This window comes from Macrotis lagotis, chromosome 5 (genome assembly GCF_037893015.1).
Source record: "Macrotis lagotis isolate mMagLag1 chromosome 5, bilby.v1.9.chrom.fasta, whole genome shotgun sequence".
Lineage (NCBI taxonomy): Eukaryota > Metazoa > Chordata > Mammalia > Peramelemorphia > Peramelidae > Macrotis > Macrotis lagotis.
In genome coordinates this window covers 193814574-193841754 of record NC_133662.1, presented here as the reverse complement: position 1 = coordinate 193841754, position 27181 = coordinate 193814574, and the positions used below count along the sequence as shown (strand labels likewise).

General features: G+C 37.7%; 1 protein-coding gene across 3 annotated transcripts in view; it reads right to left on the bottom strand.

Annotated features, from left to right (window-relative positions):
- Positions 1 to 26896, bottom strand: part of ABCD3 (ATP binding cassette subfamily D member 3) — a 99519-nt gene extending 72623 nt beyond the window's left edge. Inside the window, exons 1-2 of one of the 3 annotated variants that reach the window (XM_074188214.1) lie at positions 26839 to 26896; positions 2102 to 2138 (exon numbers count right to left, since the gene is read on the bottom strand). In XM_074188214.1, the coding sequence (XP_074044315.1) occupies positions 2102 to 2138; positions 26839 to 26888 (87 nt within the window). In that variant the 5' untranslated portion in view covers positions 26889 to 26896. Of the gene's footprint in view, positions 1 to 2101; positions 2139 to 21059; positions 21243 to 26838 lie in introns of those variants that run through there. The other 2 variants (XM_074188213.1, XM_074188212.1) reach the window with 2 other exon arrangements.
- Positions 26897 to 27181: the final 285 nt, after the last annotated feature.

The window sequence follows — 27181 nt, the reverse complement described above, 5'->3', positions numbered from 1 at the left end:
TATGGCAAATTTTACCTTTTTTCCCGAAACAGTAGTTCTTAATTGCATGTCCACTGATAGATTGAGGGAAGGGGAAATACATCTTAATTTTCACTAATCTTTAACTGAAATTCAGTACTTCCTTCAATTGTGCATGTAGGCCATAAACATCTAGCATGGCGACATGGCAAGAGCAGATAATAGATTGACCTGATAGAAGGAAAAAATTGATGATACTGGACAATTTAAAGTTACCTTTTTTCTATGACATTCAGTTTTTTCCTTAGGGTCACAGAACCTAAATAATCATGTAATCTTATACTCAAGAGACAAAACTGCTTCTATAACATAGTTAATAAAGTTAGTCTGATTTTAGGAGAACATATTTCCAGGAATATATAACAAGAATAAGTACTATATCACAGCCTATAATTCTACAAAGGAAGTTCTCTCAGAGAGGATTGGAAGTTTATAATAATGATAATCCTAATGAAGAAAAAAGAATGAAAATTATATGATTTCACAGGAAAACCATCAGGAATTGAAACAGACATGGAAGTCAGAAGATGTATGTAAGCATAGATATCTGAAGATGGATATTAAAGGCTGGAATGACCCTGTAAGAACATCAGAAAGGTTAAAACCCAAAATAGGGGGAAGCTTAAAAAGAAAGCCAAAGGGAAAAAAAAATTGAGGGAGGGGGAATAACTAAGTGACACAATGGACAGAGTTAGTCCTCCAGGGCTGGTGCTCTGAAATCAGGAAGATCTGAGTTCAAATCTAGCCTCAAACATGTATTAATATCTATGTCAACCTGGGCAAGTCACTTAACCTTAATTGGCTCTCTCCCAAAAGAGAAGAGAACAAAGAAAACAAAAAGGACACTTCACGTACGCTAGGGGTAAGAAGATGATTAAGGGAAAAGCAGGAATAAACAGGAAATAATTGACCTTGGGAAAGAAAAAACTAACTGCTATTTTAATCATGTTCCTTCTGCCAACAAGAAAGGTCTTAACACTGGGAAAAAAGGACAAAATTGACTAAGAAAGTAAAACTCAAAATAAGCAGAGTTGGTAAGAGAGGATTTATCTGCCTTCAGTGAGTTCAAGACACTGGATTTAGGAAAAAACTGCATGCAAGGAAACTGAAGAATTGCAAAGGTGACAGAATTAGGTGGGATCAATGAGTTTCAAAACAGAAAAAGATGTACAAATTACAGCAAAGGTGTTAAAGACTTAAAAATAACTTCATATTCAAAATTCTTGATAAGATAAATCCTTTAAACTACAGGTCAATGGGAGCAATAACAATTTCTGGTAAAAATCACAAGAAGGGGGGCAGCTAAGTGGCACAGTGGATAAAGCACCGGCCCTGGAGTCAGGAGTACCTGGGTTCAAATCCAGCCTCAGACACTTAATAATTACCTAGCTGTGTGGCCTTGGGCAAGCCACTTAACCCTATTTGCCTTGCAAACCGCCCCCCCAAATCACAAGAAGTAATGTTGAAGAGAATGGTTAGTGGAAATGGAATCAGTGATCATAAAGACCCAGCATAGTTAATCAGAAACAAGTCATCTGACAGAGATTCTCACAATATCCTTATGGATAGCATGGAAAATATAGTAACTGGATTACAAATTGAATTAGGGAATTCAGAATAGCCCAACTGAAAGACTGGTAATTAATGACTGATATCAAGCTGGAGGGTAATCTCCAGTAAGGAGTCCTTGCTTGTATTCGGTTAAACACAACACGGATATCATACTTATCAAATTTGCAAATGACAAGAAGCTTTTAATTCAGTTAGCTGTGTTGCTCCAGAAGGTAGAAATAATACTAATGAGCACAATTCAGAGAGGCAGACTTGAATTCAACCAAGGGAAAAGCTTTGTAATATTTGAAGCATTCCAAGAATGTAATGTGCCTCCTGCAAAACTCCTAAGAAATAATCAAGCCAAAGTTAAGATGGCTATTTGTCAGGGATGGTATTAGTAGAGATTCTTAAATGGGAGGGAAACTGCATTGAATGAACACTAAATTCAACTCTAGAGTTCTATCAATTTACACATGTATTTAAAAATTTCTACATAAGTGTAACCTCAAAGAAAATATTAAATAATTACCTCATTGCTCTGTAATGATGGTTTTCCACTTTTCTTACTGCAGAGAAAGAAAAAAGAATGGTTTACTATATTGGGTTTTTAAAGTTTCATTGATGTGTTTTGTTTTTAAAACATTTAAAGATTACTTTCACCCTGAAGTCTCTTGTAACAAAATAAAAAAATTAAGCAAAATGAAAAATGCAGCAGGATCATCTGAAAGAACACAACATTTCATATATGAAGCATGCAACATCTCTATTTTTATTATTCTAATTAATTTTTTGTTTTTATATTAGTTATATAGTACAAGTTATTCTGATTCTGCATATTTCACTAAATCAGTTCATATAAATCTTTCTATACCTCTTGAAATATGCTTCCTTTTCTTTGTTTTATTGATGTGAATTATTTTTATATTATATTTAAAGAATATTTCCATTTCATAAGTTGTCTCTTTTAACAAAGTAAAATTAAGTAAAACCAATATAGTGACCGCATCTGAAAGTGCATTCACCACTTTTTCATTTGTAGCCATCTTTCCACCTCTAATTTTTTAAATGAACAACAGTATTTTTCTCCCCTAATTCCATTTAAAATGTTTACATATGCATACATATATATAGATATATATACACTATAGACATAGATTTAATATTTGTTACATACACGATGGATTTAGAATAGAAAATGAGACATACATATGGATATATATATATATATAGTTACTGAGGGAATTTGTTTTGCTTGACTGCATGTTTCATTTTACTGTTGTAAGCTTTGCTCATCATTAATATTTTATCTGAATTTTTGTAAATCTTAAATGTTATTTTACTTATTATCACCAAATAATCTTAAATATTATTTTATTATCTCCAAAGATATTAAATAATAAACTAAAATCCTGAACATGAATTTTCCTCTTTTCCCTCAAATTCACAACTTAAGAGTTTGAACACATGAACATAAGCCCTCCCTTCCCAGTTCCCTCAAGGCCCTTGGGCACTATTCTAATGTCCAAATCAAAATCCATTTCTTCTAAGAAGACTTCCTTTCTCTCTCTCTGGTTGGTAACCTTTCCCTTCAGATAACACACACACACACACACACACACAAAAATACACTTACAATGTTATAGTTATGCTGCTAGCTTCCTATTAGTTTGAAAACTCTTTGACAGCAGGAATTGCCTTATCTAAATTTATATTTCTAATTTCCAGAAAAAGGCTCTAAACAGGCTCTCTCATCAAGTAGCTGGTGGCCTTCTTATCTCTTATATGTTGTAAGGAAAATTATTGTTCCTCTATGATTAAGCCATCTCAGCTGAGTGAAGTATATTTTGACTACAAGGATAAATCTGAGTTTCCAAAGTTCTCTTCATACCATGTTGGCTGATGGATGAACCAGAAAGAACCAAAGAAGAAGCTGCCCATAGTCTTTGTTTACTAAAAAGAGATGATGACTTTATAGCAAAGATTAATTTTGATTAAACTGATAAAATGAGGATAGGAGAAATGATGAAGTTCTAATGTAAACTTTTTTCATGAAATTCCTCTTTAACCATATCCACTTTTTAATGTAAATAGTTTTAAATCATTGTCAATAAAAAGCAAGTGTAATGTGGTTCTGTGCCAATAATATGTCATACATAAGCAAGTTCAAATCTGATTCAACTGGTATGAAATCTCAACTAAGGTATGATTGGTCAACTAACCCCATTGGTTGGTATAGTAGCCTCATAACATAAATGAATTCTATCTTCATACTGCTTGCTGCATTTGAACACAAAGTATATAAACTCCAAATTTTTTAACTGACTACAAATTAAAAGTATAATTAACATCTGTCAAATTTTCCAATGCTATTTTGACAGAAACAAAATAACAACATAACATTCCCCCCAAAAATGCAACTTTAAAAAAGTGAAATATGAGAAAGTTACATTTGCTTGAAATATTCTAAAATAAAATTAAAATTTAGCTTCAGTTTTTGTCCTTAATAATAACAAAGACAATAGACACAACAAAACTACTGAAAATATCAAAATAAGAGTAAAAAGTTCAAATCTAAGAATCCACTGTTTATGATAAAATGGAAACATGCTGTGTCTGCTTTGTGAAAATGTTTTATCTGCAAATAGCATAAAATCTAATTAACTGAAATGATTTCTTGAAAGTGAACTTGCACAATACAATGCTGATAGAACAAAATTTTTCTTCAAAAAAATACTTTTAAATACACAAAAATAAATTTAAAATAAAAATCATGTCTGTGACATAAGAATTGTTTGCATTTCATAAAAAGTGCTTACAGAATTGTTAAATATAATTCCTGCTTGCATATATCATGGTGGGAAGCAGTCACCATAAATCTGAAGATTTTTTGCTACAAATTAAATGAGAAACTAAAATCTTTTTACTTTATACTAAAAATGACGACACAACAGATATAAAAGCGTTCTTTTGTTTACATATGTATAATGTCTAAATGAAAGATAGCATTTTACCATGCAAATTTATTGACAACAGTGCCATAGCAAAAGAAATCTTCCAAATAACTGACAGGCTTTTTTTAAAAACAAAAATGATGATATGGAAGAATATATTGGACAAATCAAAATAAAACAAATCGATAAGCACTAATTAAAATGTGACCCCTGATGAAATCTGAACACATGACAAGTTTCACAATCACTAGTGCTAAAAAATAAAAGTGGGAGATACAATTTTTGCAGTTGTTACAAGTATAATTAACTTTATTAATGAAGAGTCCATTTTTTTTAGGTTTTTTTTGCAAGGCAATGGGGTTAAGTGGCTTGCCCAAGGCCATACAGCTAGGTAATTATTAAGTGTCTGAGGCTGGATTTGAAATCAGGTCCTCCTGACTCCAGGGCCAGTGCTCTATCCACTGTGCCACCTAGCTGCCCCCAGCTGTGCACTTTCAAATGGTCATTTGAACATTCTGTACCATCATAAATTTATGAGTCATTTGTTCCCTCCTAGTAGTACTCAGGTTCAGTGATTTACAAAGATTAGGAAGATTAAAGCTAACAGATAGCATTATAGCCAGAGGTCAAACAAATTCAAATATTTAGTGGGTTTGAGGTCATAATGACAACAGCATCCATGTTTTTGCTAATACAAGGCAGTTTCTGATACTCAAGATAAAAGGCAAATAAACATTCTGCCAAAATGATTTTAAGAATTTTTAAAATATAAACTTTGAAAATAGAAATATCTTATTCTTCCTTTTTTTCCATTTCCTAAAAGTGCTTTCCATAGTGCCCTATGGAGACAGGCTCAAATCTACATCTCTGGTTCTCATTTTTCTCCTTAGTTCCAGTTCCACATCTCTAATTATTTATTGGACAACTACATCTAGACTTCCTACAGGAATCTCAAACTCACTATGTTCAAAACAGAAATCATTGTTTTTCTATCAAAATCCAATTCTCCTTATCCTAGGGGCAACTAATGGTACAAAAGAAAGTGTCAGGCCTGAAGTCAGGAAGACTAATAATGAGTTTAAATCTGACTAGCTGTGTGACCCTGGGAAAGTCAATTAAACTTGTTTGCCACAATTTCCTCATCTGTAAAATGAGTGGAGAAAACACTCCAGTAGCTCTGCCAAGAAAACCCCAAAGACAATCAAAAAGAGTTGGACAATTAAATGTCTAAACCACCACCACTACCATCACTACCCCTTATCCTAATTTTCCCTTTTTTCTATTAAGGAAACATATCCTTTCAGTCACCCAGGCTCATATTCTAGGAGTAGTGAAAACTCAGTTGTCATGTCTTGTCGGTTCTACCTCCACATCTTTCATATTCATTTCCTTCTACAAACTAGCTAGTTCAGATTCTTATTTCTCACTGATAGAACACAATAATCTCAAGTGGTTGCTCTGTAATGGCCTTTTGCACCTCTTTAATTTGCCTTTCACACAGCCGCCAAAATAGATATTCTTTTTTCTTAATTTTTTAAAATTTATTTATTTAAGGCAATGGGATTAAGTAACTTGCCCAAGGTCACATAGCTAGGTAATTATTAAGTGTCTGAGGCTGGATTTGAACTCAGGTCCTCCTGACTCCAGGGCAGGTGCTCTATCCACTGTGCCAGAAAGATTTTTTTTTTTAGGTTTTTGCAAGGCAAATGGGGGGTTAAGTGGCTTGCCCAAGGCCACACAGCTAGGTAATTATTAAGTGTCTGAGACCCGATTTGAACCCAGGTACTTGTGACTCCAAGGCCGGTGCTTTATGCACTGCGCCACCTAGCCGCCCCTTACTGTGCCACCTAGCCGCCCCTTTGAAATAGATATTCTTTATGCACAAGTCTGACCAGTCATTTCCCCCAAGAAGCTTCTGTTGTATCTAGAATAAAATAGTACAAATTCCTGCATTTGGCAACAGTGGATTAAAATTTATTAAACTATGATAATGTACAAAATATAACAATATAAACTTTTTATTAAAAAAAGAAAATAATGTTGGTACTGCCATCTCTGCAACTAAATTCTTATACCTGCAAAGAGGGGGGTTTTAACTTATTGCAACAACTAGACAACTCACCATATGAAGTATGAAAATGTAATAGGGCTTGCATTTCTATTAATGGTAATTTCACAGGCAAAGGTTTGGCCCTCTGTAAGGTTAATCAGCATTAGTTTTAAATGACAATCCAAATTCCAAACACAGGCTACAATATTGGAATCAAGATCATTACGCCATCAGAAATTCCATGGAATAATGAAAACACAAGGGGTGATCAAAGTATGTTAAGCAAATGCTCACTAGTACAATCCTAATTTCTTTTAAGGTTCATTTTGAAACTGCAACAAGGCCTTCTTACAAGAGTTTTCCTGATTTCACAGCCTTCTTCAATTGTTAAGTATCGTGCATCTGACTCAAGGAAATATTTTGTTTGTATATATTTATCTTTGTACATCTTATTCCTTCCACACCCCCCCCAGGAATGCCAGTACCTGGGCATACAATAGGGACATAATAAAAGCTTGCTGAATTGAGAATTAATAAACCATGAAGAGCTACAATCTAGAGTGAGAAACTAAAGTATCTACAATGCAAAAATTTGTGTTCTGGGCAGACTCTGAACTCTTAAATTTCATATATATATATATATATCAAAATAATTCAATAGTCAGTTGCACCACTTAAGGTAATCAAGTACTTTACAAATTATTTGTACTTTTTCACCTGTCCCCTGCAGCCTTCAGTACAATGCTCCTCCAGGAAATTGTTTATGCCAAAGGAACAAAAACCTGCATCATAACAGGAGGGAAGAAAAAAAATTTAAAAAAACAAGAGAAACAGAAAAATCTAAGTAGTAAAAAATAAAGATCATGAACAAAAGAGCTTCTATTAAAAACAAAACAAAAAACCCAACCCTTTTGGATTTATTGCCATTTGCTTGGGGCACAATGCCTGACATGTAATTATTTAATATTGTTAAATAAGAAATCCTCTGAGCATTAATCCTAGCTATATACACATCAATGTTATTCCTATGACCTGTCCCCTATAAAATCATGTTGTCAAATATCATCAAACAAGATTTTTCTGCTTCAAAGAGGTTAATTTGTAAAACTGTGATTATTCCAGTGATTTTAAATTTCTGTTCTGTACTCCCTTTGAGAATTCAAGTCATTCTTTCAATTAACTTAAGGGGTGAAATATTTTCATCCAGTGGTGGGGGTGAAGTTGGTTTTAGGAACCAGTCAAAAGCAATTTAGAATTAAATTTGATACTTGTGTCACTGCTCTTTTCTAGTTTTAAAAAGTTTTTACAAAAAGTAGATGTGACCCAAAGCAACAGCAACAATGAAGAACCATTGAACCACCACAATTCAAGGCTTTTAAACTAGATTTTCTCAAATACCTCAGTTGATACATAATTAATTTGACTGTCCTTTTGAAAGATTTCAATGTCAAAGAAACAAAGCAACACTGCATTCTCATGTGATTTTCTATTAAATAAAATAGCTCATAGTTACACAGCCTTGTATAGTTTACAAAGCACTTTCCCGAGAATAACCTGGGAGTTAGTAATTCAAGCAGTATTATACACAATCTATATAGAAGGAAATTGGCTCAAAGTACAAAGCCATCCAATTACTAATAGACAACTATTGTTACCTTTGTTATAATTACTGTTGTTTACTCCAATGCTCTTTTCACTGTATTATGCCACATGTTCTAGGTTTCAAGGATGTTGTTTTTCCACTGAAAACTTTGATACTTGGTAGTTTTTTAAAATACATTTTATTAATGTCCTTATCTTTGCTTCACTCTCCTTTGTGACAAAGGGAAGTAATTAAGGAACAACAATATATCTGATACAGAAATATTGTCTGACAATGTATCATTCTATCCAACAATCTCTTTACTATGAGGAAGAAGATATATTTTATTATTTCCTCTTCTCCAAAGTCTCACTGTTCTGGGTATGTTTTGTTTTGTGTTGGGTTTTTTGTTTCTGGTTTTTTTTTTTTTGCATTACCCAGAAATTCAATCTCTTTTATATGGTTTTAATATATATTGTTATATCATTATGCATATCTTCTCAGTTCTGTTAATTTTCTTCTGCATCAGTTCATGAAAATCTTTCCATATTTCCCTAAATTCTTACAATATTTTCTGAGAAATAAGTTCATTTATATGCCACTTTTTGTCAGTAATTCCTCAATTGATAGGCAGTCAACTTAGTTATCACAAAGTGTTGCTATGACAATTGTGATATATGTTAAAAGCAGCAAGGGGGCGGCTAGGTGGCCCAGTGGATAGAGCACCAGTGCTGGAGTCAAATCCAGCCTCTAACACTTAATAATTACCTAGCTGTGTAGCCTTGGGCAAGCCACTTAACCCCATTGCCTCGCAAAAAAACCTTTAAAAAAAAAAGGCAGCAAGAAAAAAGTTTGAATCCTGCTATAGACATTTATTAACTCAGTCATTGGTACTATTTAACCAATCACTCTCCTTATATGCAAAATGAGAATAATACCCTATGACAGTACTAGGGTTCCTTGATTTTCTGGTGTAAAAGGCAGTAGTAGAGCTGACTCTAGGACCTGATTAGCTTCTGGACTCCTTCCCTTTTGGTCATCTAAGGGCATTAAAAAGGCTTGAAGACCACTAAATTCACTATATCCTACCCTGCTGAGCTAACCAGGCCAGATTCCATATGGAGTCTTTGTCCCTAGATGCTAAGTGCCACATTATCTTTGTGGCAAATCCCTGCAGTGCAAAATAAACCATTTAACCATTCAATGACTTCCAAGTGTTTGATCTGACCTAAGTGAAACCTGAACTGAAAGGACATTGGCATTAGACTTGTCCCAACAGAACTACATCACAGAGTTGTCAAATGGCTTAAATGAGAAAATATGTAAAGCAGTTTGCAAATCTTAACTCACTATGTAAATGTTAGCTATCATTATTATCAGACTTTTGATACCATTTTTTACTTCCTCAGGGTTATATGCCTACTAGTGGGATTGTTGAGTCTAGATGATAGAAATTAATAAACTGTTACTGATTGATTGCCAAGCCAAAAAGCATAGACAGTTTAATCCCTCTTTTTGAATAATTCCAAAATAAACTCAAATATGGTAGGATCACTGTAATTCTTATCAACAGAGCATCCTGCTGTCTTCCCACAACCCATCTAGCTATCACTGTTCACATTTCTCTTTACCAATATTCATAGAATGAGATGAACCATCAGAATTGTTATTTTTAATCTTTAAAAAGAGCATATGGGGCGGCTAGGTGGCGCAGTGGATAAAGCACCGGCCCTGGAGTCAGGAGTACCTGGGTTCAAATCCAGTCTCAGACACTTAATAATTACCTAGCTGTGTGGCCTTGGGCAAGCCACTTAACCCATTTGCCTTGCAAAAACCTACAAAAAAAAGAAGCATACACCTCCATCAGATCCATGATTCCTTAGAAAGATATCATTTGTCCAGCTTCCCTATCAATTCTTTGTAATTTATCAAACTTCATAACAATCTTCAAAGAAACCTGACTCGTATTCAAATTTGTTCAAACTTTTACCTATCAAACTATGCATCCTTTTCACAGTTAACTATCTAAATGAAACAAATCTCTTACCTTTCAGTATCTTGCTAATACTTTAAGGTAGAAAACACAGGAACTTCAATTCTACCTTAAGTTTTTTGTGTTAAATAAAATACTCTCACTCCTAACATTTATCCCATCCACATAAGTTTCTTTTAACAAAGTACAGAAGAAAGTTTTCTGGATATAGAATCAAAGCACCAGAGTTCAAATCCCAGATCTTGCACTAATTTCTAATTGTGTAACCCAGCAAAAGTTGCTTCCTTTCTCTGAAACTTGGTTTACTCATCTGTAAAATGAGGAGAGGTTAGAATAAAATAAACCAAGGTCCCTTTTAGCTCTAATCTATGATATTATAATTCTTGTTTTAAATAATGATAACTCAGGTTGTAGTCAGTCAAGTAACTGGTCACCTGTGAAGAGACCCTGATAGACTCTTCAATCAGCAAGTATTTACGCTCAACATATACCAAATAGAAAACTTCATGCCAACAACTGAGGGAAATAAAAGACATGATTTCCACTGTAGTCAGTGGTAAGCAGCTACCTGATCCTTTAATTTAATCCTTCATCTTTTTGACATGGACAAAAGTTTGTCCTGACAATAACAGTACTGTTTCAAAAGGAGAAAGGGATACCCCGATTTTCTACTCAAACAAAATGACCAAAGAAAAAAAGGCAAATTTATAATTAGAATGTCACCAAATTCCAAATTCAAATATTTCAAGTATTTGAAACTTTCTTAAAATATAAATATATGGAAAATTGGGGGGGTACAACTTTCTTTTTAGTGATTAGGTTATACAACTCACTTACAAAACTAAACAATGGGTTAGAAATTAAGCAGAGAAAGATTAAAATATATAAAGGTGTAAACAATTTTCAGACTGAAAATGCTCCAACTCATTACAAATAGGCACTACAGGGGGGCAGCTAAGTGGAGCAGTGGATAAAACACAGACCCTAGAGTCAGGAGCACAGGCCCAGGAGTTCAAAGAAGTTCAAATGCAGTGCCAGACACTTAATAATTACCCCATTGCCTTGCAAAAAAGCAAAAAAGGACAAATAGGCACTTCATTAACTTAAGTTCCAGACTAGTATCTGGAGACTGGGAATCATAAAGATGAATTAAAATAGTAACCAACTGACACAAACAAGAGTAGGCAAGTCTGCCTAGCTGAAGCAGCAAGGCACTGTGAAAGAGAGAAAGAAGGAAGATCATGCCAGACAAGTCAGACCCTGACAGAGACAACCCAAACCCAATAGCCCCAGGAATACTATTAGTGCTGTGATAATAATTACATTAAAGAAGAGACATTAACATCTGTTTTGACAATGAAGCCCAAGGACCATGGGTCTTTTCCAAAGGACTTGCTGCTGAAAACTTTTGTGGGTATTGTCTCTGAAAGGGACTATCTTACTTTTCTGCGTGTGCATCCCAACAATTAGCATGGTGTCTTGTACACAATTTAATAATTGTTTCATTTATTCATCATAACTAAAATGGAATTCTGGAAGTAAAGATTCTAAATAGTTATTCTTGTGACCCCATTCATAAATGATCACTATAGAAATTATAATGCAAGTTGTCAATCAAAAGAAAACACAAAGGTCATTAACTCAATTCGACAAACATTAATGAAGAACCTGCTCTATGTCAGTCACTGTGCTAAAAATGTTATTAATGCAGTTTTATTGACATATAGTTTTAAGTGTAAAGCCAGGTCCAAAAATGGCCAAAAATAAGTTGGGAAATAAGATTCAAGATTAAGGACACAGTTCAAAGGCACATAACAATACTCAGGAATCTTATACTATTGCTATGAAGAAAGTCGGAAAGGGATGGATACTGCCAACACTGAACAATTTGATTCACGTTAACAACAGAAAATGAGCAGTGACTGATTTGAGAATCCATCAGGCTAACAAATTAAATCCACCATTGAAGAAGAAGGCACCTCATGCAATTACAACTCCAAACTAACCTATCAAACAACCTGGCATTTTAGTGAATTGTGCTCATTGAGGATGGCATTCCCTACATTAAGACAGATCATCGCCTATCTGTGCCTTCTCATTTATGTGCCTTTTGATCATGCCTTCTCATAAATCCTTGATAGATGATCAAATCAATGCACTTGAGGTCTTCCTATGGTTTTCTTAACATAGTATGAACACCAATGAAGTACACAGCTAGTCCATCTGTTATCTTTCACTCTCATCACAAGATATCCACCTTTTCTTGTCATACAGATCTTTGATGTTGGATCTGGGGAAAAATAGCAAAAGACATTTTTTCAAAGCTACCATCCTATTTCTTCTTGTATAACCAAACTTCAATTTCCTAATCTCCTAGTCTCTTTTCAAAACCACACAATTTGGCTTCAGACTACAATGAATGCAATAGTGTGATGTTATCAATGATCTCTTAATTGCTAAGTTCGATGGTCTTCTCTCTGCCTCTTTTGACACCAATAACTATTCTCTTGGATATTCTCTGCTGTCTCAGCTTCTGTGATTCTGTTTCTTGGAGAGGATCCCATTACTGGATCATCATACAAATCATTCCCCACAAAGATTCTCCTAAAGTCATCTTCTCTCCACACTCTCCTTTGATGAACTAATCAAACTTCCATGAGTTCAGTTATCACTGCTCTCTACTGGTGATTTCCAAACCTGTATATCTAGCAAGAGCCATTCTTTTGAACTCAAGTCCTAAATCACCAAGGGATTTCAGGATATGTCTACCCAGCTGTTCCATCAGCATGTAAAATTTAACATGACCAACATAACCTTGTTATTTTTACTCTAGAACCATTTCTCATTCAACCTTCTGATGAGGGCACCACCAACCTTTTAGTCACCCAAGTTGTCAACATGATTGTTTCCTTAATTCTTCCCTAATCATAATCCTGTACCTACAAGCCCTTTGTCAATCTATCAATAAATATCTATTAAGCCCCTATTATGGACCAAGCACTCTGCTAAGCACTGGGGATAAAAAGAGCCAAAAGACAGTCCCTGTTCTCAAAGAGCTTACAGGAGTAGACAACACATGAAGAAATGTATCCAAAACAAGCTACATAGAAAATAAAAAGTAAACAAGTAAAAGAGGGGGAAATCCTAGAATTAAAGGGGTTAGGGAAAGCTTCCTGCAAAAGATGGAATTTTAGTCAGAATTTAAAGGAAGCCAGGGAAGTTGATAGGACAGGGAGGTTCAAAATGCTAGAACAATTCTAAGATCAATTCCATCTGTCTTGGAGAGGGCTTCTCTCCTCTATCTACACAATAACCTACTCGAATTGAATCCATTAATTCCTCTTTCAAAATTTAGATCAAATACCACTTGCTCTATGAAATCTTTCCTCAAGTCAGAAGTAATCTCTTCATTTTCAACCAAAACAGCATTATATCTGTATCTCTCTTATTATACTTATCAAAGTATCATGGTTATCTGCATCCATAGCTTATCTCCTCCTTCTAAATTTACAACTTAGGAAGAAAACTAAGTAGTAATGAAAAAATAGAGAGAACTATTTCTGAAGACAGAAGACCTGATTCAGACACTTCCAAACTATGTGACTATGGACAGTCATTCAACTTTCTATAGCTCAAGGGTGCTAAGGAGACAATGAGTATCAAAGTTGGATCAATCTGAGATTTCAGGTGATGAGCTTATCACACAGAGGATAGAAACCAAGCAAAGAAACTGATGGAAAAAATGATGACCCACAATTGAATCAATATTCATTTGATAATCATTGGTTCATAGCTCTAGAATTGAAAGGATCTCAGAGACTATCATACAACCTTTTCATTTAGGAAGGAAACTGAGGTTCAAAAAGGTTTAATAATAACTTGTCCATTCAACTATGTCATTGCTGCTCTATCTACTAAGTCATACAACTACAGAGATGACAAATTTGAACCCACATCTTTCCTTCAGAACCAGTGTTCCTTCTTCTGACTAAGGCATTGGTTAGTATTGAACAGTCTTTTTATTTACTCTTTCTTTTTTATTCTTTCTTACAAGACTTGGTTCCTGGAGAGGGGAAGGAAGAGAGAGATATATTTAGAAATGAAGGCAATTTAAAAATCAAAGTAAAAATTAAAGTAATCATTACAATTTCAAAGAACATTTTATCAATAATTTTTGCCTTTCCCACAATAATTTTAAACACTTCCCTTCCCCATTCAGACTGAAATCTCCCTTGTGACAAAAATGAAAATTAGGGAAATAGATTAGATGACCTTTAAGGTCATTCTCAGCTCTAAGCCTTGAATTAGTCAAAAACTTGAGATGCAAAGACCAAAATTTGATAATGTGTCCAATACCCTAAAGCAAGGGTGTCCAACCTTTCAGCTCTTCTCCTTTGGGTCACACAGCCCAACAAAATCCCCAAAATCCAACAAGGGCAGCATACAGAATTCAAGACCCACTCATGAATACAATGCAACCCACACTACCAAGAGCACAACAACAAATGCATCATGATATGAATGTGGCAGCCTGCAGGGTAGACACACCTGCCCTAAAGCATAAACAGACTGTATTACTCTCCTGTTCAATAAACTCCACAGACTCGCTTTTACCTCCAGGATCATATATATATAAAATCACCTTTGTTGGTCAATTTAAAGTCCTTCAAATCTACTTTTCCAGGTTTATCTACTTTATATAGTTAAAAACTCCTGCAGTGTAGACAGTATTTCGTTTTTCCTTTTGCATTTCTAGGACATGGCAACAATAATTGAAATTATTTTGCTTCTCTCAGCTTCAGGCACCTCACCCATCAAAACAGATTAATAATCTTCACAGAATGGTTATGAGGAAAGTGCTTATTAAAGGTAATGGTTTATAGTAGAAAAGGCAGTGGATGGACTCGAGTCAGAAGGAATTTGGATTCAAATTCTGACTTCAACAGTCATTCAGAATAATAAGTCGCAACCTCCCTAGGTCTCAATTTCCTCATTGTTGGACTAGATGCTTTCGTTCATTCCAAAAGAGAAACATGCTGCATACAGTAGAGATTTGCAATTTCATGTATGATCTCCTTTCTTCTGTTCTACTATGTAAATGGAAATGTCATTTTTTTGTTTGCTTGTAAAGACAGGTAACATTTTAAATATTTAAATATTTAAAAACTTAAAATCCTTTCCAGCTCTTAGAGCCATGTTTCCCTATAAACTGCTGTGATTACTTTCTTTACAAGACTGCAATAAGGATTTAAGATGACATATGAAACACTCTCCAAATATATAACATTAACCTCCCCTCACTTTAATTTTTTTCAACTATATTTTAAACTACATAATATCTCTTGTTTTTAAATGTATCAACTTCATTTCTGAATGTCATCTCCCCCAGTAAACTATCCCTTGTAACAAAGAATAAAAAAAAGAGAATTAAAAAGTTTGGCAAAACTAATCAAGATATGAACTGTATATGATAGCAGATGTGATGCTTCACATCCACAGACCTTCAATTTTAAAAAGAGGGGGAAGTATATTTTCTCACCCATTCTCTGGAGCTATGTTTCATCATTACAATTACAAATTTAGGTTACAAAAAATTATAACTACCAATTATAATTAAAATTATTCAGTTTCAATTATTTTGTCCTTTCTACTTATATTGACTTTATTTTTTTTCTTGGTTCTGCTTACTTCAGCAGATCAGTTAAATCAGTTCATATACACTTTCACATACTTCTTTGAATTCTTCATATTGACATTCCCTGTCTCTCTCCCCTTAGAGGAATTCAAACAAAAGTTGAATGACCAACTATCAGTTATGCAACAGTGGGGATTCTTTTCATCTAGGGGTTGAACTAGATGGCCTTTGAGGTCCCTTCCAATTCTAATTCTGTATTTCGGTGATCCATCAGTTTGTGATACCACAATTTATATAGTCATTCGGATGAGCATTTAACTTTGTATGGTTCTTTGCTATCACAAAAACCATTTATTCTGGTCAAGAAGGGATCTTTCTTTCCATCTTTGACCAATCCCTGGGGTATGAGTCAAAGAATTTGAGTATTTTAGTCACTTTTTAGTATGTATTCCAAGCTACTTTCCAGAACTTGGTTAGACTAATTCACAGCTCTACCAATAGGGTAGAAATGTATGTCATTTCTTTGCTTGTGCTTCCTCCTATACTGGACCTGTCTTTTACCATCTTTTCTAATTTGCTGCTATGAAGTAAAATCTCCAACTATACGCCTTTGAAGGCAGATAATGTCTTCTACTTTTTGCCCTAAGACATTTTCATAGATAGATAGATAGATAGATAGATAGATACATAGATAGATAGATAGATAGAGATATAGACATAGCTATCTGACTAAGGCATTCTGGCAACAGTCAGAGCTACAGTAATCTAATAATGAATTACTAAGGGTTTAGAAGAGAGTAATGATAGTGGAAATAGTGAAGAAAAGATAAATAAGAAATGTTAGAATATAACAGCAGCAAACATGTACAGATTAGACATGGGAGAAAGTGTATAAAATTAAAGATGACTCCTGAGAATATATATAGTTTAACTGCCATAGAAAATCAGTTAGAAGAGATAAATTTCAGGGCGGCTAGGTGGCATAGTGGATAAAGCACCAGCCTTGGAGTCAGGAGTACCTGGGTTCAAATCCAGTCTCAGACACTTAATAATTACCTAGCTGTGTGGCCTTGGGCAAGCCACTTAACCCTATTTGCCTTGCAAAAACCTAAAAAAAAAAAAGATAGATAAATTTCCAGGGGAAAATAATTGTAGCATTACATTAAAACTGAAAGAGACCTGCCTTGTGCAATCCATTTTAAAAGACAGTGAAGTGAAATGATCTGCCTGTGGTTCATGCTGTAAGTTGACCAAGCCTAAACTAAAACTTGAATCTTGTGATTCCTGTCATGCATTCAAGGTGATTTCTCAGTTTCCTCAAATAAGGACATCCTAATGGTAGGAGATGAACAGACTAGAGGGTCTTCATAAGATGTAGTTGAAGTCAGGAAAGCTTTAGGCCAATGACCTAACCTTTCTGGACCTTAGTTTCCCCATGTGTAAAACAAGGAGAATGGAATAAATTATTTCTATAGTATTTTCTGACTTTAAAAATGCTAAAGCTCTACAAATGAATTTTAAGATGAAAAATGTATAGAGTGTCAAGTACTGAGCATTGCACAATATACACAGGCTGAAGACAAAAGTATGTAGAGAGAAAGGTATAAGAACCAGAAAAGAAAAGTATTCTGGAAGACAAGTCACACACTGTTTGACTTTTAATTAAAAGACATTTCATCATTATTACTGAGAAGTTGGGAGGGGGCAAGGAAGGAATGAAGGTAGAAGAGAAATCCAAATATTTTGTGACTATATACTCCTGCATCTTACTAAATCTGTCCTATTACAATTCTGCCTTATAATTACTTGATAAATGATCATTCACAACTGATAGATCACCTGTTCACACTTTATCAATGCTTTCCCCTATAAATTTGGTTCAATGAACATAAATGAGGTACATGAATCTACCTGCCCTTAGGTAGATTTTATATATCATCTCAAAAAATATCTAAAGTAAAAGAACAAAAAGTTTCTTCCTCTCATCAAAACTCATAATCATAGTAATAATTAAAATGAATAACCCTTGATATTTTTTCTTTTATATAAAAACATATCTAAAATTCTATCTCTTCTTCAAGGCTCCCATCAAGCTTCACCTCTTTAAAAAGGCCTTCCTTGATCAATCATACTTATCTCTCCTGAATTCTATAATATTTATTATCTATATTGCTTTACTGTCACCCAATCATAAATTATCTTACATCTTTAAAGTTTTAAAATGTTTATTTTATTGACATAATTATTAAGTGCTACATGCACTTATTGTGCTAGGACAAGGGGGATACAAAGTAAGGCAGGGTGGTGGCTGTTACAGAAAAGACAAGGCTACAGAGATGTCAAAAAAAGATAAAATTGATAGACCTTGGTAACAGATTAGATGGGGTGGGGGGGAGGCAGTAAGGAAGGGAGGAGTTAAGGATGATGCCTAGTGTGGGATGCTAAGTGCCCAAGAGCATAGTGGTCCCCTGACCAATAATAGTAAAGTTAAGAAAAGGAAAAGACTTTTCAGGGAAGAGAAAATGAGTTCAGTTTTAGGTATGTTAACTGTAAGATGTAGACAAGATATCCAGAGCAAATGTCCAAAAAACAGGAAACATGGTATAATTTACATATTTTTGCAGCTCTCTTATCAAGTTGTCATGACTTAAATGTTCCACAAATACTTGCTAGATTGAATATACTGCTTTGTCTTCATCAAATGAAAATTCTTTTGAATAAATGAAAAACAGAAGTACTTAAGCACAGTGCATTGTGCTAAAAGGGTACCAAAGGAAACACAACTTGAGATAAGACAAGGTACCTTCATTCATGGAGCTTACAGGTTAACAGAAAAGACTTTTGGCAACATGACTGACCAGCTCAATCAACCCATTTTTCTAATGGACTGATTGGAGTATCTAAACTTCATATTTGAAAAAAAAATATTTTCACCTTACTTTTATAAGAATTCAATCCTGTCCACCTGTGACAGAGCTGGAGGTGTTGGAACACAGACTATAACACATTTTTTATTAATACTATTACTATTACTATTACTATTATTATTTAGGGGGGCAAATGGGGCTGGGTGGCTTGCCTAGGGTGGCAACAGCTGGGTGATTGTTGGGTGTCTGAGGCCAGATTTGGACCTGGGTGCTCCTGGCTCCAGGGCTGGTGCTCTGTCCACTGCGCCACCTGGCTGCCCCTACTATTATTATTATTGTTGTTGTTGTTATTATTATTATTATCCTTTTATTTTATTTTGGGTCTTTTTTTATTTTTTGTTTTTTGCAGGGCAATGGGGTTGGGATGGCTTGCCCAGGGTCACACAGCTGGGTGATTGTCAGGTATGTGGGGCCAGATTTGGGCTTGGGTGTTCCTGGCTGCACTTATCATCATCATCATTATTATTAACAATAATAATAATTTTAATTGTTTTTCTCTTTCTGTTATCACTCATGGGGGTCTATATTTTTGGGGGGAGGGGGTATTATGTTTACTCTTGAACAAGAATATTTTAGTAATGTATTAAAAAAATATCATTTGTACAAAAATAAGAATGAAAAAATAAATAGGAATGGGGTGGCTAAGTGGAGTCGGCCCTGGAGTCAGGAGTACCTGGGTTCAAATCCAGTCTCAGACACTTAATAATTACCTAGCCATGTGGCCTTGGGCAAGCCACTTAACCCTGTTTTGCTTTGCAAAAAAAAAAAAAAAGCCCACTAAAAATAAATAAATAAATAGGAATTACAAAAAAGAACTCAATCCTGGGGGTTTCCTGGTGTCTAACACGTTTAATGGCATAAAATAAGGAAAGGTATGATTTACAGGCCTTTTTTGACTAACCTTTCTATCTAATTAGTCATCTCTACAGAGATCCATAAGGACAGTTAACTAGGCAATTTTCACAGGGTACAACACAAAAGGTTCATTTATCTTAGATGGTTACAGAAATATAATTAGAATTTAGACCACAGTACCACCTATAAAACTTTACAAAGGCATCCTAGTATGACAGGTCAGGCCAAGAAGACAGAGTTCAAACGGCTCAGTGTTCTAGGCAAACCTCCAAGATGCTAAATTGTGGAGAAAGTAAGACCTACATAGGTAAAGGAAGTTTCCTCCTTCAATAGTTATTAAGCTGACTGGCCCATTTCAACTCCTTTTTAAAATCCTTATCGAGTTTATAAATATTTTGAGGGCTAAAAGTCACGTGTTTTCTTTTCCCCAAAATTTTATTCATGATCTACAAATCTCTTCTTTATTTCCATTCAACAGATCGTGGAGCAAAGATTTCTTATTCAAATGTATTCAATGAAGTATCATTTTATTTCAAAAGGATTTTCATTTGAGAATGATTTTAACAAAAAACGATATTACTCTACTGCTAGTGTTAAAGTTAAATTATTTTCCCAGAGATCTAAAAATTTTCATCGAAGCATCTAGTTCTGTTATCTTTCAAACACTAAAGTATTTTACTCCATTCATTTGGGTACTATTCTGGGAGACAATAATAATGCAAAATCACTTTATTTTTTTCCAGTTTGTAGTTGAGAAACAGAATCAAATAAGTTTTAAAAAGTGGAGAGAACTATGGTGCCTAGGAAAAGAACTGTCAGGAATTCCCTCTCCACTAGGCAACTCAACTCAATTTGGATCACCGAACAACACGGAAACAATGTAAAGACTGGCAAATTGCTTTGGGGGGGGGGGGGGGGAGTGAGATGGGGGGGGATTGTAAAACTCAAAATAAATAAAATCTTTCACTAAACTAGGCAATTCAGAACTATTTCCACTCGGAAACTTCAGTTCCTAACTTAACAGGTCTCTCCTTTTATCCGAGCGTCTTCCAACTGAAGAAAACTGCATTTCCTTTTACCCCAGATTTGGCAGTTTCAAAGAATGAACACAGCGACTGGGGAGAAGGCGAAGGCGCTGGGCACGGGCCCCGGGCCCCCCGGCCCCGGCCCCGGCCCCGGCCCGAGCTAAGTGGCGGGAGCGCCCGGGCGATGCAGGCCCCTGGCAGCCGGGGGCTCCGCCTCTCGCCGCTGAGCCCCCGGGCCCCCGGGGACACCCCGCTGCACGGTCTCGGCCCCCTCCCGGCCCCCGCGGCCAAGTGCGTCCGAGGCAGCGCCCCGACTCGGCGCGGGGGAGGGGTGCGGACACACTCGGCAAAGTCGGGGCCGGGATGGGGGAGGGGGAGCGGGCGCAGGGGCAGCGGGCCCCCCGGGCCCCCGGACGGCGGGGCCTCCGGCGCGCGCCCGAGACGCGGGGGGGCGGCGGGCCCCGCTTACCCGTGCGGCGGGCCTCCCGGGCGGGAGCCGGCGGCGCGGCGCCGCCTCCGGAGCAGGCAGAGCACCAGGAGGGCGGCTCCGGCCAGCGAGGAGTTCCGCGCTGTCAGGTACTTGCTGTAGGCCGCCATAGCACGGAGCGAGCCGGACGGGGACGCGCCCGCTGCTGCCGCCGCCGCTGCCCGAGCCGAGGGAGCGCGGGGGAGGCTGGGAAGCCCGGCTAGGGCTCGGGGGGCGGGGGCTCGGGGGGCGGGGCTGCGCGCGGGCCCGCCCCGGCCCGGCGTGGGCCACGCCCCCGCGCCGCTCAGTGGCTGCCGAGCCCTCGGCCCGCCCCGGCCACGCCCCCGCGCCGCTCAGTGGCTGCGGAGCCCTCGGCCCGCCCCGGCCACGCCCCCGTGTTCTCCCACTGGCCGGATCGCCCTCGCCTCGCGCGCCGCCCCGCCCCGGGCCCGCCCCGGCCACGCCCTCCGGCTTCCAGCGCAGGGGTGGCCGCTCGCCCCTCTCCCCGGGCGCACCTCCGCCCCTGGCGCGCGGGCCCTCGGGGGTTAACCCCTCCACCCAGCCCGTCCTCCCACTCTCCCCTCCCGACACTCCCTTCCAGCTCCCAGAAAACTGGAAAAGCGTGCCCAGGCTCCCCGCCGGCCCCAGAGCTGCCCCGCACCCCTCCGGGGCCGGGGCCGGGGCCGGGCCGGGAGCCCTGTGCACACCCGCGGCCTGCAGAGGAGACCCGAGGACCTGGCCCAGCCCCGGCCCCAGCCCCGGCCCCAGCCCCGGCCCCAGCCCCGGCCCCAGCCCCTTCCCCAGCCTCGGCCTCCTCGTCCCGGGGCTGTGGTCTCTGCCCCGGGCAAAGGGGCCGGAGCTGGCAGGGCCGCGCACCCGGGGCTGCCCACCTGGGCAAGGGGACGGGTTCGGGGCGGGAGCGAATCTGGAACAAAGGCCACCCCCGGGCCCCACCCCACTCCCGCCGCTTGCTAAATGAAGCCCCGGGGCTATTTGCTCGGCCTTGGCCTTGGTGACTGCGAGCCAGAGGGAACGAGACTGGAAACCTTTGTCCCCCTGACCCTTTTAGGAGGCTGAAGCGCGGCCATCGGGGCAAAGCAATAAATAAAGCCAAACAATCGATAAATAAAATATTTTAAAAAAACAGTTCTAACCACTCAACCCCATTTGCCTTCAACATCCTGGGGAAAAAAAACCAGTTCTAAGAGTTCAAACAGGCGGGCCGGGGACGTTGGAGAAGTTCCACGGCACCTTCCCTTCCCTTTTCGGACACAACTTGTGATGCCACGGATAGAGGTAACTGGTACCAATGCACATCACCCCCTTCTGAAACGTAGTCTCATAGAGCTGTCTGAGACACGGGCACTCCAGTGGTTTGAATCCTGCAGGCCAGAGCCGGAGGAAGACTAGGCCCTCTGGGCAGTCCGGGGGCTAGGAGGCCCTGAGCCACCTCACACACTGCATTCGGACTCACCCGAGGCCAGTCATTCAACTCTGATGATCTGGCACCTAGGGCCGTCTCCAGGCCTCCGCCGGACCCAGGCGGCTCCAGAGGGGAAAGTGAGGCTGGTGACTTATCTGCTTGTCACGGTCTTCTTGGAGAATAGACAAAAATATCAGCCTTCAGGAGACACGACTTAAAGCGAGGTCTCCCTGGCTCCAAAGCTGCCTCTCCCAGATACTGTTTCTTTCTTGATTGTCAGAGGAGTGGTGTCTGTGACAATGTGAAACTGAGAAGAGCTCAGATCTCTTGGTAGGGCCGTGGGATGGAGTGATTTCAGCTGACAAGACAGAGGTATTTATTTATCTACGATAAGATTTAACCACTATTTCCTTTCCATAATTGTTAGGCCCCCTGCCTACCTGCCATGTTTTTGTCCCTTTATTTCTTCATGTTTCTAGTAAAGAAATTTTGTTGTACTAAATACTGTTGTCTTTGCCTGACTACTGAGGAGGGAATATGGGAAGGGTAAGGAGGAATAATGTAATAACCTCTTAATTAGCTTCTCTTCCAGGGTTCCCTCTATTCAATTCTTCACATTATCATTAATATAAACTTCTTAGGGCACAAATCCAATTTTTTTTTTTTAGGTTTTTGCAAGGCAAATGGGGTTAAGTGGCTTGCCCAAGGCCACACAGCTAGGTAATTATCAAGTGTCTGAGACCGGATTTGAAACATCCAATTTTGATACTACTTTGCTCAAGAAACCTCAGTAACTCCCTATTACCTCTAGGATAAAATAATGCTTGGTTTTTGCATTAAAAAATCCTTCCCTTCTATCTTTCTAGATGTAACACATTACTTCTTTTCATATACTCTCCATCCAAATAAGTGCCAATTATGTGCCAGCAACTGTGAGACATGGGGATACAAAGCCAAAAAACCAAAATCCAAATGTAATCCAAAATAATCCTTAATCCCAAGTAACTAAAATTCCATGAGTTGCTCAGGGAGAGAAAATAGAACCAAGGTAACCCCAGTGTAATAAACCTGAGAGATTAGAAAAATAGTGGTACAGAAATAGGGCAATTTAGAAGAGGGAACATATTTTGGTTTGGAAGGAAAAGAAATTGAGCTCTGCTCCCAATACTGAATTTGAAGTGTCTACAAAAATCTAGTTAGGAATATCCAGTAAATAAATTGGCTGGTACAGGAGAGCTGGAAATAGAGCTGAGAATCATTTACATAGAAATAACCACTTACATTTATGGGAGCAGATGAGATAACCAAGAGAGAAAATATAGAAGAAGGAAAAGGGAGGTCCTCGGATAGAGCTTTGGGGAACACCCACAGTTCAGGGGTGTGGTTCAGACCATAAACTAGCAAAGACAGAGAAGGAGCAGACAGGTAGAAGGACTAGGAGAGAATCATGTCAAGAAAACCCAAAGAGGGCAAAGTATTCTGGACCAGAGAGTAGTCAATAGTATCAAATGAAACAAAAAGTTCAAGAAAGTTGAGGACTGAGAAAAAAGTCATTAGCCTTAGCAGTTAAGGAGAGAGGTTTCCATTAATTAATGAAGTCAGAAGCCAGTTTGCAAAGACTTGAGGAATTAATAAAAAGAGAGAAAATAGAAACAAGAAGTCTAAGAAAGGGAAGGAGAGATTGAATGCAGTATTTTGAGGACCTAGTAAAGGAACTGGTAGAGAGAGATTAAATATTTGGGGCAGTTATGTTTAAAGGATAATCTACTGTGGCAGACAAGAAAGCATGGGTTCCTGGACACATGTAGAGGGGCAAAATCTAGTTTGTTAACAGAGCCTAGAAGAAAGGAAGATTGTGTGAGGGATGATATCAAGGTATTTTGAGATGAACTTTGAGGATAAAGATGTAGCTCTTAGGAAATGATTTCAACAGGCCAAACATCTACTTACTATCTATCTATCTACTTGCTGTCTCCCAAATCATTGGGGCCTGCCTTGTCCCACAGTAATACCTACCATCCTCCTCTCTGCCTCTTGGACTCCCTCAATTTCTTCAATTCAAGAAATACTTAAGAATCCACGATATAAAAAAATATGGGCATGTTTCATATATATATGTATATATGAAAATATATACAGGGTATGTATATGAGTATGTGTAATAGATATACATATATATATATATATATATATATTATGCATACAACACTGGATTAAGGCCTGCCTATATAAAGACAAAAAAGGAAAACATTCTCTACCCTCCAGGAGATTACATTCTATTTGGAGAATACATTTTAAAAATTTATAAAAATGAATGCAAAATTAGTAATTCTGAGATCTGAAAGCACAAACAACTGGTAGGGCGGTGGTCATAAAGGCCTCCTAGAAATGGTGATCCTTTGTGAACTTTGTTTTGAAGGAAACCAAGGATTCCATAAACCCCAGATTTCTCAGGCATTTGAAGTTGTCTTTATTCAAGTGCATCTCCTTAAAATTTGGTATATATTCTCTATATACCTTCATCTTTACTTATTATCTTCCTCATTAGAATAGAAACTCCTTGAGAGCAGGGACAATTTCCCCTGTGTATTAATAAATGCTTGGTTTATTTTTTTGATTGATTGGCAGGACAGTTTAAATTTTTTGCAGTTTATTTTTTATTTAATGTGGGCTAGATAATAGTACTATTTAAATATGTTCCTAGCTCAATCATTGAACAACTGCTTAGAAACAGTGTTTAGCAGAGACTAATAAATGTATTGTGCCATGGGACTTTGACCTTGCCTATGACTTAGCATTTTTGAAAGTGACTTAGATGAAGATTTAGAAGGTTCACTAATCTAATCTGTATATGATCCAAAATAGCTAACATAAAATTAGTGATATAGGATCCAACTGTATCTTAATAAATTAGACTAATAGGCTGAACTGAATAAGATGAAATTTAAAAGGAATAAATATAAAGTCCTTTGAATTAATTAAAAGAATTACATAGAGACCAATAAAGATCAATTTTGATAGTAGTTCATGTGGAAAAACTAACACTTTTAGTTTAACACAAGCATAACGCGAGCCAGCATTGTGTTAAGAAAGCTAATACAATCTGGGGCTTGTTAGTTAAAAAGAGTCCAGATCAAGGGAGGTAATAATTCAACTATATGTTTCATTAGTGAAACCATGCCTTAACTATGGTTTCCAGTCTGCCTATCATATAAGAAACACATTGACAAAGTTAAGATATCCAAAGGACTATGCTGGAAATTAGAAAACATGTCATTGGATTTAGACCTGAAAGAGACCTTAGAGATCATCTGGTCCAGGGTTATCATTTTATAAATGCAGAACATTATCCCAGGAGGTTAAGTGGCATACACCATTCAAACACAAGTACTCTAACTGGAATACTTTAATTCTACTACCCCATTTATGAGGAATTTTTGGAGGGAACTTCATGTATTTAGCATAGAGAAGGAAAAAACTGGAGAGGAACACAACAGCTGCTTTTTTAAAAACTGGGAAGCTTTAATATGCCAAAGAGAAAGTAGATTTGTTTTAATCTAATTCAAAAAATCCAAACTAGAATCAATGAATGGATTTGCAGAGAGACATATTCAAACCCAATATTCCAGAACACCCTGCTTCACCACTATTTTGGCCTACTATTTAGGAAATATACAAGCTGAGTCTTTTATTTTTAAAGTGCACACCAACAAGCCTAACCTGGATCAGTCTAATAGCATTCCTGAGATGATTCTAATTGATTCAGTTTTATTAACATCTCATATTTATATATTGCTTTAAAGTTTGCAAAATTCTTTACATATATTTTCTCATTTGATCCCTACAAACAACCCTATGAGGTAGATGTTATTTTTATCATTTCCATTTTACAATTGAGGAAATTGAGATTGATAGACTTCAAGTGACTTGCCCAAGACCTCATAGATTGTAAGTGAATAATGATTTGAACTCAGATCTTTTGCACTTCCAGTCCAACATTTTATCCAGTATATCATCTAGCTTTTCTCCAGGCTACTTACTTAACCCATGGTCAGATCAAACAAGTGGAGTCTCCTCAGAGCCTCCACTTTCTCAGAGTCACATAGGAAAAACTCTTCTCTTCTAGCTCCAACTTATGGACATAGGGAATCACACAATTACTCACCCAACAGGTTAACCCATGGGCAAGCCCCATTTCCTAGGTACTATACCTAAGTCATAGTTCTAGAATTTTGTATTAGCAGAACCACTGCAGCAGTCTGAGAAAAACCACCAGCACTGATAGACCAACCCTGCTTCCCCATACAATGCCTGTGATTGTTCCAAGAAGTATAATCATCAGATACTGACACCACCTACCTCCTCCCTAGTCTCCAAGGATCTCTTGTGCCTTGCTCAGTGACCTCCATGATGACAGCCAAATGTTAGTGCCAGGAAGTTTGACTACCCTAATACTCTTATAATGTTTCTTGTCATGACCCTGCTAAGGCAGAGAAGCGGAGAGGTACTTCCATCCCACCACTAGACTCCTACATTTTCTGACACAATAGAAAGAATAACTTCCTAGCAATTAGAGTCACTATGCAATTCTTATCTCTCTGGTGAGAGAGTTTCCCAGGCCTCTGAATTGAAGCTCAAACTGGGAGTTGGGATAATAGCATCTCCTTTAACTCTCTGCTCTTGAGGGAACTCCCATGCTTTG